This window comes from Homarus americanus, unplaced genomic scaffold (genome assembly GCF_018991925.1).
Source record: "Homarus americanus isolate GMGI-L3 unplaced genomic scaffold, GMGI_Hamer_2.0 scaffold13495, whole genome shotgun sequence".
NCBI lineage: Eukaryota > Metazoa > Arthropoda > Malacostraca > Decapoda > Nephropidae > Homarus > Homarus americanus.
In genome coordinates, this window is record NW_024727075.1 from 1,707,485 (window position 1) to 1,721,324 (window position 13,840).

Consider the following 13,840-nt stretch of genomic DNA (forward strand, 5'->3'; position numbering starts at 1 on the left):
ACGACACTAAACACTTTATTTCGCCGATGGTAATAAATACATGTTTAAGCAGCTATTTTATTTAAGTTACACTGGTTCAGGAAAAACCAATAAAGTGTAGGAATATGCTCAGTAGCAAACAGTAAGTCTATCTAACGAAGGATAACCCCAAAGAAGAAAACCCAGAAATTCAAGATGTGGGTTGGGTCAAACGGTGAGCAGGACAGGAGGATGTGTGCCAGCAAGGTAGGTTATCTACCAACCTTGGTATGTAAGAGCCAGAACCAAAGCATAGATAGAGTGTAGAAGGGCTGAAAAGGAGTTCCAGAGGCTGGTTGCAAGCGAGGTCAAGTCAAACCCAAAGGCGTTTTACCGCTTTGCAAAGTCGAAATTGATAACGCGAGTAGGAGTATCAGACCTGAGGCTTGAAGATGGTAGTTACGCAGATTCTGACCAGGATAAAGCTGAGGCATTGAACAGCTTCTTTTCCTCGGTGTTCACAAGAGAGGATGCAATTAACCTTCCTGCGTTTGAGGACAGATGGTTCGAAACAGCACTGACCCACATTGTGTTCACAGAAGAGGGTATTAGAAATAAACTGTCCAGGCTAAAGGTCCATAAGAGTCCCGGACCTGACATGGTGCATCCTAGAGTGCTAGGAGAGTTGTGCAACGAGCTTGCCGAGCCCCTGAAGATCCTGTTTTGTAAATGCCTGGATGAACAAATGGTCCCCAGTGAATGGAAAGTGGCTTATGTTAGTCCTATCTTCAAGAAGGGCGACGGTCACTCCACGAACAACTATAGACCGGTGAGCCTGACCAGCATAATATGTAAAGTACTTGAGAGTATTATCAGAGATGCCGCAATGGAACATCTACAGCGTAACAACCTTGTAAAGGATTGCCAACACGGTTTTATGCCGGGGCGCTCCTGCTTAACACAATTGCTCAAGGTATTGGATATTTGCATACCTGAGACATTGTCTGTCGACGTCGCTGGCTGTAAGCTGATTGGCTGGTAAGCGAACGGCAGGTGATCAGTCGGCAGTTATAGGGGAGAGGATCCACTAAAACCGCTTGGGCGATTTGCCACATAGTTGTTACGCATTGTTAGCAAGTACTGGGCATATACTGGCCCCAGAATGTATCTGTCTGTATTCTGTGCCTCCGTCGCTGTTGGTCAAGTCTGGGTCTTGAAAAAGCTCACACTCGGTGTTCCCAACACTGGCAGGTCGTTCCAGGAGTTTACAATACTCACTCCGAAAAAGCTTGCCCTTACTGATGTTGCTGGTATCTTTTTATTGCCCTTAAGACCAACTATGTGAGACATGAGGTTTCATACACGCTTTAGAGTAACCACAGAACACGAACGTTAAGATTCATTAATACTGCATTTATTTTAGGATAACAATGAAATGTTTTTTTGTTTTTTTTACCACTGATTGGCTCGTTAGCCGCTTGGGCGCTCGGTCACGTCTCTGATTACTTTTCCTTTTCATTTATCTTCTTCACCAAAAGATCGGCTCACGAGCCGCCCGGGCGATCGGTCACGTCTGTCACGCACTGTTGGCAAATACTGGGCAGTGGGCATGCACCGGCTCCTGAATGTACCTGAACCCGCTCCAGTGTTGGTCAAGTCTTGTCTTGAAAGAGCTCACACTCGGTGCCGTCACAACACTTTCTGGTAGATTGTTCCAAGAGATTACAACCCTCACTCCGAAAAAGTTTGCCCTCACAGTTTTCTGGACTTGCGGCTTCTTCAATCTTGAGCTGTGACCCCTTGTGGGGCGAGCGTCTGCCAGCTCCAAGTAAGGACACTCGACTGAGTAGTGCCCCCTGAGATGCTTATACACCTCAACTAGGTCCCCCCTTGCCCGACTGAAGTATAAGCTAGGCAAGTTCAGGCGTAGCTGAGGTGCCGAAGTGCAGGCACCAGTCTGGTGGCCCTCCTTTGAACATTTTCAACCAACTGACAGTCCCTAGCATATCTCGGGGACCAGATGGAGTGACAGTACTCCAGATGGGGAAGCACTTCACTCTTGAAGATCGTTACGAGGGACGGACCGTCTAGATATCTGAACGACCTTCTTATAAGACCCAATAATTTATTTGCCTAATTTACCTTCTTCTCTTAATGGCCTAAGAACTTCAGCTCATTGTCAACATACACACCTAGGTCCTTCTCACATTCAGTCTCAACTAGTGCAGTTTCTTCATCCCGTTGGGACATATGATACGCCTCCTTACCGTTGGTACGCCCCAGGTGCATCCTCTTACACTTCGTGACATTGAATCTCAGCAGCCATTTCTTCGACCATTCCTGGAGCCCACAGAGGTCCTTCTGCAGCTCTTCACAGTCCGCTTGGTTCTTGATTTCCTGAAATAACTTGGCGTCATCGGCAAACATTTGTATGGAGGAGTGTACAACGTCAGGTATGTCATTTATAAAGTAAACAAACAACAGCGGGCCCAATATGCTGCCCTGTGGTACCCCACTTGTGACAGGTACAGATGACGATTTCGTGCCATTAATCACCACACACTGCTTGCGGTCATGTTGAAAGTCTTCTATCCACGCTAGGGCATTTCCCCGGATTCTGTACCCTCCCAGTTTGATTTTCAGCCTTTCGTGGGGTACACTGTCGAAAGTCTTGGCAAAATCTAAGTAAATATTGTTGATATTACCAACCCGTTCCAGAATATGGGTGCAAATATCCAATCCCTTGAGCAATTGTGTTAAGCAGGAGCGCCCCGGCATAAAACCGTGTTGGCAATCCTTTACAAGGTTGTTTCGTAGTAGATGTTCCATTGCGGCATCTCTGATAATACTCTCAAGTACTTTACATATTATGCTGGTCAGGCTCACCGGTCTATAGTTGTTCGTGGAGTGACGATCGCCCTTCTTGAAGATAGGACTAACATAAGCCACTTTCCATTCACTGGGGACCATTTGTTTGTCCAGGCATTTACAAAACAGAATCTTCGGGGGCTCTGCAAGCTCGTTGCACAACTCTCTTAGCAATCTAGGATACACCATGTCAGGGCCGAGACTTTTATGGACCTTTAGCCTGGACAGTTTATTTCTAATACCCTCTTCTGTGAACACAATTTGGGTCACTGCTGTGTCGAACCGTCTACACCACGAAGATGCCGGAAAACCAACTTTTTCAAGTGAGACAGATTGTAAGAGGATGGAAACCCAGAAGAAGGCAGAGCATTCCTCAGTTTGGTTGTGTGAGGAAAGAAGGATGTACTATAATGGTTTGTTCTTGTGTGACCGACATCCATACAGAAACGGCGGGCACAGCGGCCGCCAAGACGTGTATTACGAGTCTACGGCCTTGCTCACAGGATGCCAAATCCACCAAACATTGCCCGTTAAAGTACCTGTAAAAGAGAGAGTGAAGCAACATTGCGACGAAGAGAAAGGGAAGAGAGATTATCAACTAAAGGAGGAGAGCTAATAAGACGAAATGCCTTTGATTCCACCCTATCTAACAGTTTGACAGAGACGTGACCGATCGCCCAAGCGGCTAACGAGCCGATCAGTGGTGAAGAGGATAAAAGTAAAAAGTAAGAATAGACACCACAGATATGAGAAAAGTACATTAGTTGCGAGAATATTCATCATCCGAACCATCGAAAATAAGGAAAAGTTAACTTGAATATGTGGCAGTCATAACATGAGCTATATTGGTTTAAAGGAATGCTGCCGAGTCTCGCTAAGAGGTTTCTGTCCCAGACCTAAGTTACAACTAAATAAGGAAGATGTTCTTTTTTTTTTCTTTTATCAAGATGTTATCACTGGGATATAAATAAACACCTTGTTTTAAAACACGAAAGTTGGTCGTTTACTTTTCCTCGTAATTCCAGATTTTTATCATCTTTAGTATTATTTTTTAAGTTATTTTTATTTTTCATTTGATCCATGTTTGGGATTAACCATTATTAATAAATTGTTTTCCATATAAAAATATCAAATTATATACCGTAGTAAGGAATTATTTAGATAGTTGGAATATTGTTTGAATCGGTGTACTGTATGGCAACGGCGGTATGATGACATGAATAACTTGATAACTTGACCCGGCGCACTTAAAGGAAAAACTTCAGTCAACAACGAGATAGTGATGTTGTGTTTGTCGCTGAAGAAAAGCGGTGAGTTATGGATATATATATTTCTACATGGTAAAGTATATGTTTCACTGTGTTAAAGGAGTAATATATTTTAACCAAACAGTAAATATAGTTGGATTGTCTTACTGAACATCGAAATCACCAAAAGTAATAACGAAAATCTTTTAACAAACGTAATAACTTCAATATACAGACGGTAGAGTCAGTCTTAGTTTTTTTGGGTGTTTCTCGGATTTGCCCTTTTGGTTAATACTGTACAGTATTCGTTTTTATCTAAATAGGTGTTTCGGGATTTTTACCATTAGGTTAGGTTAGGTCAATTAAAAATCACCAAAATATACTAGACAAATAATACTGTATCTTATACCAATTGGGAAAATTGGCATAAAAATGAATTTTTACCTTGCATTTATCTCTGTGCAGTTAGATATTTTTAAGTTAAGTAATATCACTTTGTAGAGTACTACAGTTAAAGTGAAGTTTGGGTCCTACTATAGTACGTGGTCTACCGAGCTGGAGTTGGTCTACCGGGATATTTACACTGTAGCGTTTATTAACCCAACCTAACCTAACTTAATCTAATATGTCAACCTAAACTAACCTAACCTACAGGTAACTTAACCTATCTTAACCTATCCCAACCTAGGTTAGATTAAGTTAAGTTTTGTTAGGTTAGGTTAATGGATGCTACAGTGTAAATATCCCAGTAGACACACCTCCAGTTCGGTAGCCGCATACTGTAGTAGCTCCAGCTCAGTAGACCGCATACTGTAGTAGCTCCAGCTCAGTAGCCGCATACTATAATAGCTCCAGCTCAGTAGCCGCATATCATAGTAGCTCCAGCTCAGTAGCCGCATACTATAATAGCTCCAGCTCAGTAGCCGCATACTATAGTAGCTCCAGCTCAGTAGCCGCATACTATAATAGCTCCAGCTCAGTAGCCGCATACTATAATAGCTCCAGCTCAGTAGCCGCATACTATAGTAGCTCAGCTCTGTAACTCAGCAGCCAGATACTATAATAGCTCCAGCTCAGTAGCCGCAGCATGTAGCTCCAGCCTGCAGGCCGCGATATCATAGTAGCTCCAGCTCGGTAGCCGCGATACTATAATAGCTCCAGCTCAGTAGCCGATACTATAATAGCTCCAGCTCAGTAGCCGCATATCATAGTATTCCTCCAGCTCAGTAACGCATACTATAATAGCTCCAGCTCAGGCTCTTCTCGCTCCAGCTCAAGAGCATTTATATCATAGTAGCTCCAGCTCCAGCTCAGCTCAGTAGCATACTATAGTAGCTCCAGCTCAATAGCCGCATATCATAGTAGCTCCAGCTCAGTAGCCGTGACATCATAATAGCTCCAGCTCAGTAGCCGCATACTCAGTAGCCATCCTAGCTCAGTAGCTGCATACTATAGTAGCTCCAGCTCTGCAGCCGCACATACCATAGTAGCTCCAGCCCAGTAGCCGCATGCTAATAGCTCCAGCCCAGCAGCCGTGACATCATAGTAGCTCCAGCTCAGTAGCCGCATATCATAGTAGCTCCAGCTCAGTAGCCTATAATAGCTCCAGCCTGTAGCCGCATACCATAGTGTCGAGCTCAGTAGCCGTGATACTATAATAGCTCCAGCTCAGTAGCCGACCATAATAGTTCCAGCCAGTAGCCGTGATACTATAGTAGCTCCAGCTCAGTAGCCGCAGATAATTATAGTAGTTCTCCAGCTCAGTAGCCGTGACATAGTAAGCGCCAGCTCAGTAGTCGCATGCTGTAGTAGCTCCAGCTCGGTAGCCGCATACTATAGTAGCTCCAGCTCAGTAGCCGCGCTATAGTAGCTCAGCTCAGTAGCCGCCATAATAGCTATCATAGTAGCTCCAGCTCAGTAGAATCGCATGCAGTAGCTCCAGCTCGGTAGCCGCGATACTATAATAGCTCCAGCTCAGTAGTCAAGATATCATAGTAGCTCCAGCTCCAGTAGCCGCATACTATAATAGTCTAGCTCAGTTGTCAGATATCATGTGTAGCTCCCAGCTCATAGATACTATAGTAGCTCCAGCCCAGTAGCTGCATACTATAATAGCTCCAGCCCAGTAGATCGCATACTGTAGTAGCTCCAGCTCAGTAGTGCATACTATAATAGCTCCAGCTCAGTAGCCGCATACTATAATAGCTCCCAGCTCAGTAGCATATCATAGTAGCTCCAGCTCAGTAGCCACATACTATAATAGCTCCAGCTCAGTAGCTGCATACTATAGTAGCTCCAGCCCAGTAGACCGCATACCGTAGCTCGGTAGCAGCTCCAGCTCCAGCTCAGTAGCCGCCGATATCATAGTAGCTCCAGCTCAGTAGCCGCATACTATATAGCTCCAGCTCAGTAGCCGCATACTATAGTAGCTCCAGCTCAGTAGCCGCATATCTACCATAATAGCTCCAGCTCAGTAGCCGATACTATAGTAGCTCCAGCTCAGTAGCCAAGCTCCCATACTATAGTAGCTCCAGCTCGATAGCATATCATAGTAGCTTAACAGTAGCCGCATACATAGTAGCTCCAGCTCAGTAGCGCATACTATAGTAGCCCAGCTCAGTAGCCGCATACTATAATAGCTCCAGCTCAGTAGCCGCATACTATAGTAGCTCCCAGCTCAGTGCCGCATACTATAGCTCTCCAGCTCAGTCGATATCATAGTAGCTCCAGCTCAGTAGTCGCAGATATAGTAGCTCCAGCTCAGTAGCCGCATACTATAATAGCTCCAGCTCGGTAATATAATAGTTCCACTCAGCATACTATAGTAGCTCCAGCTCAGTAACCGCATACCATAATAGCTCCAGCTCAGTAACCGCATATCATAGTAGCTCCAGCTCGGTAGCCGCATAATATAATAGCTCCTCAGTAACCGCATACTATAGTAGCTCCAGCTCAGTAGCCGCATACTATAGTATCCAGCTCAGTCCGCAGCTCAGCTCAGTAGCTGCGCATATCATAGTAGCTCCAGCTCAGTAGCTGATACTATAGTGTAGCTCCAGCTCAGTAGCCGCATACTATAATAGCTCCAGCTCAGTAGCTGCATATCATAGTAGCTCCAGCTCAGTAGCCGCATACTATAATAGCTCCAGCTCAGTAGCCGCATACTATAATAGCTCCAGCTCAGTAGTCAGCTCAGTACCATAGTAGCTCCAGCTCAGTAGCCGCGCATACTATAATAGCTCCAGCTCAGTAGTCAGATATCATAGTAGCCCAGCTCAGTAGCCACATACTATAGTAGCTCCAGCTCAGTAGTCGCATATCATAGTAGCTCCAGCTCAGCAGAGCCGCACACTATAGTAGCTCCGCTATAGTAGCGCCGCGATACTATAATAGCTCCAGCTCAGTAGCCGCTACTATAATAGCTCCAGCTCAGACAGATACTGCAAATAGCTACAGCTCAGTATAAATACTCCAGCTCAGTAGTTCCAGCTCAGTAGTCGCGATACTATAGTAGCTCCAGCTCAGCAGCCAGTGAGTAGCCGCATACTATAGCTCCAGCTCAGCTCAGTAGATACTATAGTAGCTCCAGTAGCTCCAGCTCAGTGGACATCAGTAGCTCCAGCTCAGCATAGTAGCTCATCAGTAACCGCATACTATAGCTCCAGCTCCAGCTCAGTATAGACCACCATACCATAGTAGCCTCAGCCTAGTATGAGCACCATACTATAATAGCTCAGCAGTTCAGTAGCCGCATATCATAGTAGCCTCCAGCTCAGTAGACCGCATACTATAGTAGCTCCAGCTCAGTAGCTGCATACTATAGTAGCTCCAGCTCAGTAGCCGCATACTATAGTAGCTCCAGCTCAGTAGACCACATACTATAGTAGCTCCAGCTCAGTAGCTGCATACTATAGTAGCTCCAGCTCAGTAGCTGCATACTATAGTAGCTCCAGCTCAGTAAACCGCATACTATAGTAGCTCCAGCTTGGTAGACTACATAATATAGTAGCTCCAGCTTGGTAGACCGCATACTATAGTAGCTCCAGCTCGGTAGACCGCATACTACAGTAGCTCCAGCCCAGGAGACCACATACTATAGTAACACCGAAGTTTGCTACCCTCTGAAGTTTTGGGGTAATTGGTAACTTCATATTTTTCTTATGAAGCTTTTAAATTAGATTTTAAATTTAGATTACATACTCATACAAGTACTGTATATTCATGAAGCACAATATGTAAGTTCAATATTCAGTAACATACGCTTACAAGTACTGTATATCCATGAAACACAATATGTAAGTTCAATATTTAGACGTACATACTCGTACAAGTACTGTATATCCATGAAACACAATATGTAAGTTCAATATTCAGTAACATACGCTTACAAGTACTGTATATCCGTGAAACACAATATGTAAGTTCAATATTCAGTAACATACGCTTACAAGTACTGTATATCCATGAAACACAATATGTAAGTTCAATATTCAGTAACATACGCTTACAAGTACTGTATATTCATGAAACACAATATGTAAGTTCAATATTCAGTAACATACTCATACAAGTACTGTATATCCATGAAACACAATATGTAAGTTCAATATTCAGTAACATACGCTTACAAGTACTGTATATTCATGAAACACAATATGTAAGTTCAATATTCAGTAACATACTCATACAAGTACTGTATATCCATGAAACACAATATGTAAGTTAGGAATGGCCTTGTATAGTTTTCCTGTATATTCGTGGTGCTCTTTAGATTAAGATAGTCTTTATCTCTAATTTCTATTTTTACTCTTATTCCACACACACACACACACACACACACACACACACACACACACACACACACACACACACACACACCACCCACCCACCCACCCACCCACCCACCCACCCACCCACCCACCCACCCACCCACCCACCACCCACCCACCCGGGCCACATTGTGGGTTGATTATCTGTGCCCGGGAGGGCAATTCCCCACAATAAAAAGGGGATAAGTTTCATGATAACTTGTCTTCAAGGCCTGGGCTAAAGATATAAAGATCCATAATTTGGTAATATTGTTGCTGTGGGATATAGACTGTTGGCTGAGGTGAAAGTTGATCCATACAATTTGAGAAAGAAAGTACAGGGTATGTATGTATATCTTTCCTTGTTATATGTCAATGTCATGCCACACATGGTAGTGTGGGGTATGAAATTGTTTGGTGTTCACACTCAGGATGGGATTGAGAAAGGAAACTCACAATGTGCTCTCTATATACATGTTGTATTGGATGTACAATGCAGCTTGGTGCTGGGAAGGCAGCATGGTTACAAGCGTGATGTAGAGAGAGCTGGTTGGTGAGGACGCTCAGAGAAGGACAGCTTGTGGGTCGCCATGCTCAGCGGAGAGAGGGACCGCCAGGCAGGCGAGGAGCGAGACCGCAAGGCAGGCGGAGGTGTTGCTGGCTGGTTGGTGTAGGTAGAAAGAGAGAGATCACCACGAGGTCAGGTCTTAAATAGCGGGGGTAGGCGTGGCTTAGCAGTTGACCCCCGCTCCGTGGTGTATGGCGGCGCTGGTTGACCTAGACCACGAGGCATACACTGGGGAATTGGTGGGGTCGGCTAGGCAGCGACAAACAGCGTTTGTAGGGGAGAATTCCACTACAGTAGCCAGACTACAGTTTATATTATGCTAGTTCTCTCTCTCATGTTGCCTGTATATGATTTTTAAGCCCATATGAGTATATAATCAGTGTGGAAACTAGATGATTATTCGTAATTATTGATGACACCCATTACTGATTTTTCATGGAAAATTATTTTTAAACTGTCACAATTTCACTGTTTTGCAGTGGACACTCGTAGTTTGGGCAAATGTGTTAAAATGGGGTTATTTCTAAATTAAACCTAACCTAATCGATAAATATGCATATTACAGCAACCATGGAATTTGAAAAAAAATGGTTTTCTGATGGACTTTCTTGTTCAAATCTGACCTTCGTTTTTGTCAGAAATCACTCGTTTGTAATTTATCCCCCCCCCCCTTCCTATAACAATTGAGCTCCTCCCCGACTTACAACGGGGTTAGGGACCCAAATCCAGGTTGTAAGTCGAAATGGTCGTAAGTCGAAAATGTAAATAATACATAGAAAATCTAAAATGGGTGTCTCTTTTTCTTCTCAGCACCACAAAACTCTCACTTTTAAGCTTGCCAACCATTTTAAAGTGAATTACAAACGAAAATTTTGTCTGTGTACTGACTTAAGGACTTGATAATACGTAATTTGACCAAATTTTGGTACGACTGAGGCAGGTTGTAAGTGCGGGTGGTCGTAAGTCGAGTAAGTCGTAAGTCGGGGAGGAGCTGTACTGGGGAAGAGCGTGGGAATTCAGGGTTTTGGGTGGTGGAGAGCCAAAAAACGAGTGATTTGTGGATTATACAATACAACCAAACTAAACCTTACGTAACCACCCAGTAACCCTAGCCGGGGACGAATATCCTAGGTAATAACCCAAAGTGATTTGTGGATTATACAATACCAGTACAACCAAACTAAACCTCATCTACCCCCACCCCCCCAGTGCTTTCGTCCCCGGCTAGGGCCATATTCTAAGTAATAACCCAGAGTCGTGTGATCAGCCTTCACAATAATATTAATAGCCGTTACAGTATTTCTTACCTTATGCCGAGTCAGGGTCAGAGTCTGAGTTCGGGACAGGTGCTCTGATTTTATTCTTTTTAAAATTCAATAACTTCATTATTATAAATTTGCAACGGAAGTGTATATAAGAAATTGATAATAGAAAAAGTAGTTCTATCGATAGAGGGAAGTGAGTTTCCTGAATTCTTTGGTTGCTGTAATCTGCACAATTACCACCTAATCTTAGTTGATAAAAAGAAGTATGGCAAAAACGTTGTTAGAAGACCTCACCAACCTAAACAAAGAAATCTACCTAACTTCCTAGCTGAGGGGTTCCATCCCCCAGATCCCCCAGCATATTAAACAGAAAGAACTCACTATGATACTGTGTAATTTAAAAATTTTTGTGGACATGAGAGAAACCGCCCAGAATTGAGTGGCTATATAAGCATTCACTTTGATATGGTGTAAGTTTACTTTTTTTGTGGACTTGAGAGTACGCTTGAACCAAGCGGCTCAGTTGTTGCACTGTAACAAACAAAAAGTGGATGACAACATAGAATGTGGATCAGGCTGCAGTACTGTTTTACCACCGAGAAAAACAAAGTAGTGCTGCTAGTGTGAGCTTAGGGGACTAATTATCTACCAAACAAAGCATTTGCCCAAGAAATGGGTGGGTAATCCTGGAGTAGATGGCTAACACAAGAACTCGCTGTTTGATTTCGTTCATTTTTTCCACAGATGTTCTTTGGATGATAGTAAGTAATAAAAATATACAAAAAATGGACAGAACCTAATTAACCAAAGAAACCTACCTAACCTTATCTGGACCCCTTACATATTAAACAGAAAGTACTTACTTTGATATCTGGTACCAATGAAGCATCTTTCTGGAAGCTGCATGGTGAAATTTAAATTTTTTTGTGGATGTGAAAGTAGGGTAAATATTTCATTTCTTCACGTACAAAGCGACAATAGCAATCCAATTCTTACAAGTGCATTAATTGTACCCTTCATCACCTTCAGTGGTAATGTTGCTTTAATTTATCTTATACTTTACAGTTAATTGTAATTTTCTCTTTCAGGAAATGGCACCTCGACAAGACCTCAAGCAAGATTCCCACAAATCCAAAGGGAATCAGAATTGGTTATCACACACAGGCTTCCTGCATTACCCAACTGGTCGTGATCAACTCGTCAAAACAACACATGGATGGATGAATGGCAAGAGGATTGATGATGATGTGGGTCCATATTGGAGAATACACAACAAGTTATATGATATGACTGATTTTATAGAGAAGCATCCTGGAGGTATGGCTAGTACAGTACACTTATTTCTTAGGATATAATATTTCTTATATTAAAGGAGAAACCTTAAATTCTTAGGTGGAATTAGTATCAGTATGAAAAATGTGATGAATTTTAAGGTGTCATGTCACACATCTTCAGTTTCATTTAGAAGTACAGGTAGAGTATTTTTGGTATCAATGAAGGATAGACAGGACATAATCCCTCTTTTACATTTCTTCTGATATTTCCTTGTCTCCTCTACCCACTTACTTCTCTCTCTCTCTCCTACTTCCAAATCTATTTTTCTCTCCATTCATCTAGCTAACTATATCTCGTCTCTTTCTTTCTCTCCCTTTTACTTCCTTCTTAATTTTTCCCTCCACCCATCTAGCTATACAGTATATATCTAGGCTATCTTCCCTACTTCAATCTAACTGGTCATTCTTAAATTCTGGCAGTTCTCTACAAAAAAGGGTTACTAGATAATTTGATCCACAAAGTCAGTAATAGTGTATATCAACCATTCCAAAACTAGTGGACTAACACTGCTCACAAAACCATGAACCACATCAACCCCATGGGTAACAATACTTATTTTGGGAACTACTGTAATTTTAACATTGCGATTGATAACTTATTAAAATGTTTAGCTTATGATTCCAGTTTATGCAGCATGTAAGTAAGATAGGTAATGAAATATTTATTACTTCCATAGGTCAGGACTGGCTTTTGGCAACTAAAGGAACAGACATCACTGAGGCCTTTGAAAGTGCTCACATCGGTACAGCGGCTGAAAATTTGCTCCACAAGTATTATGTTAATGACATATTAACACCCCGTAATTCCCCGTACACCTTCCACGAAAATGGATTTTATAAAACTTTTAAAAGAAAGGTAGGAGTAAGCATCCTCAAGCACATCATTATTACATCATAATACAGTACTGTACTGTACTGTACTGGACTATTTGTCTCTGTTCCATTGGTGATTTTATATATATACAAAATTTTCGTTTGTAATTCACTTTAAAATGGCTGGCAAGTTTAAAAGTGAAAGTTTTGTGGTGCTGAGAAGAAAACGAGACATCCATTTTAGATTTTCTATGTATTATTTAAGCATTTTCGACTTACGACCAATTCTACTTATGACCTGGATTTGGGTCCCTAACCCCGTCGTAAGACGAGGAGCAGCTGTATACAGTACAGAATTTTTTATCATCATTTTTCAAAGAAGATCAAGTTATATTGTTTGTTTTTTTTGTCTTTTTTCGATTTTATGTCATGATTTTTTCATTATCTTTTATTTATTTATTTAATTTATTTGTAAAATTGTATGGTATACTTACTGTTTCATTTTTAGGTACAACCAGTTCTGAAAAGGGTTGGTAAGGGACCCACTTTGTACATGAGGTTCATACAAGATTCACTAGCCCTGACCTTTGTGGCACTGATGATTGCTAGTGTGATAACCCAGTCTTATACTAAAATCATATTTGCAGGTACGTTATGTGTTCTTTGACAGTATTAGTATTTTAAGACTATTTACTCTTTTAATAGGGGTGATGGTGACCAATAAAATTAACGATACAGTATTGGGTGTATCGTAGTTATCGTATGTAGACTTGGACCAGGGCAAAGTGGATGCCTAAAGTGGAATCTTTGCCTCTGTGTTTGCAAGGGAGGATGCAAATAACCTACCTTCTTTTGAAGAAACATTTTGTTACAGTATATGGAGTTCTCAGAAGAGTGTACAGTACTGTATTAACTACATGTAGAACTAATTGACTGGAAATTAGCATATGTGAGAGCTATATTCAAAACGGACAGTCAC

General features: G+C 42.2%; 1 protein-coding gene across 2 annotated transcripts; it reads left to right on the top strand.

Annotated features, from left to right (window-relative positions):
* Positions 1-4,001: 4,001 nt before the first annotated feature.
* LOC121865777 (cytochrome b5-related protein-like) lies at positions 4,002-13,508 on the top strand (the record flags this gene model as incomplete). 2 transcript variants are annotated; one of them, XM_042365337.1, is given in 4 exon segments in its annotated part: positions 4,002-4,136; positions 11,803-12,031; positions 12,726-12,904; positions 13,370-13,508. In XM_042365337.1, coding segments are annotated over 3 exon segments (544 nt in total), but the record flags the coding sequence as incomplete, so codon positions are not given.
* Between the last annotated feature and the right edge of the window lie 332 nt (positions 13,509-13,840).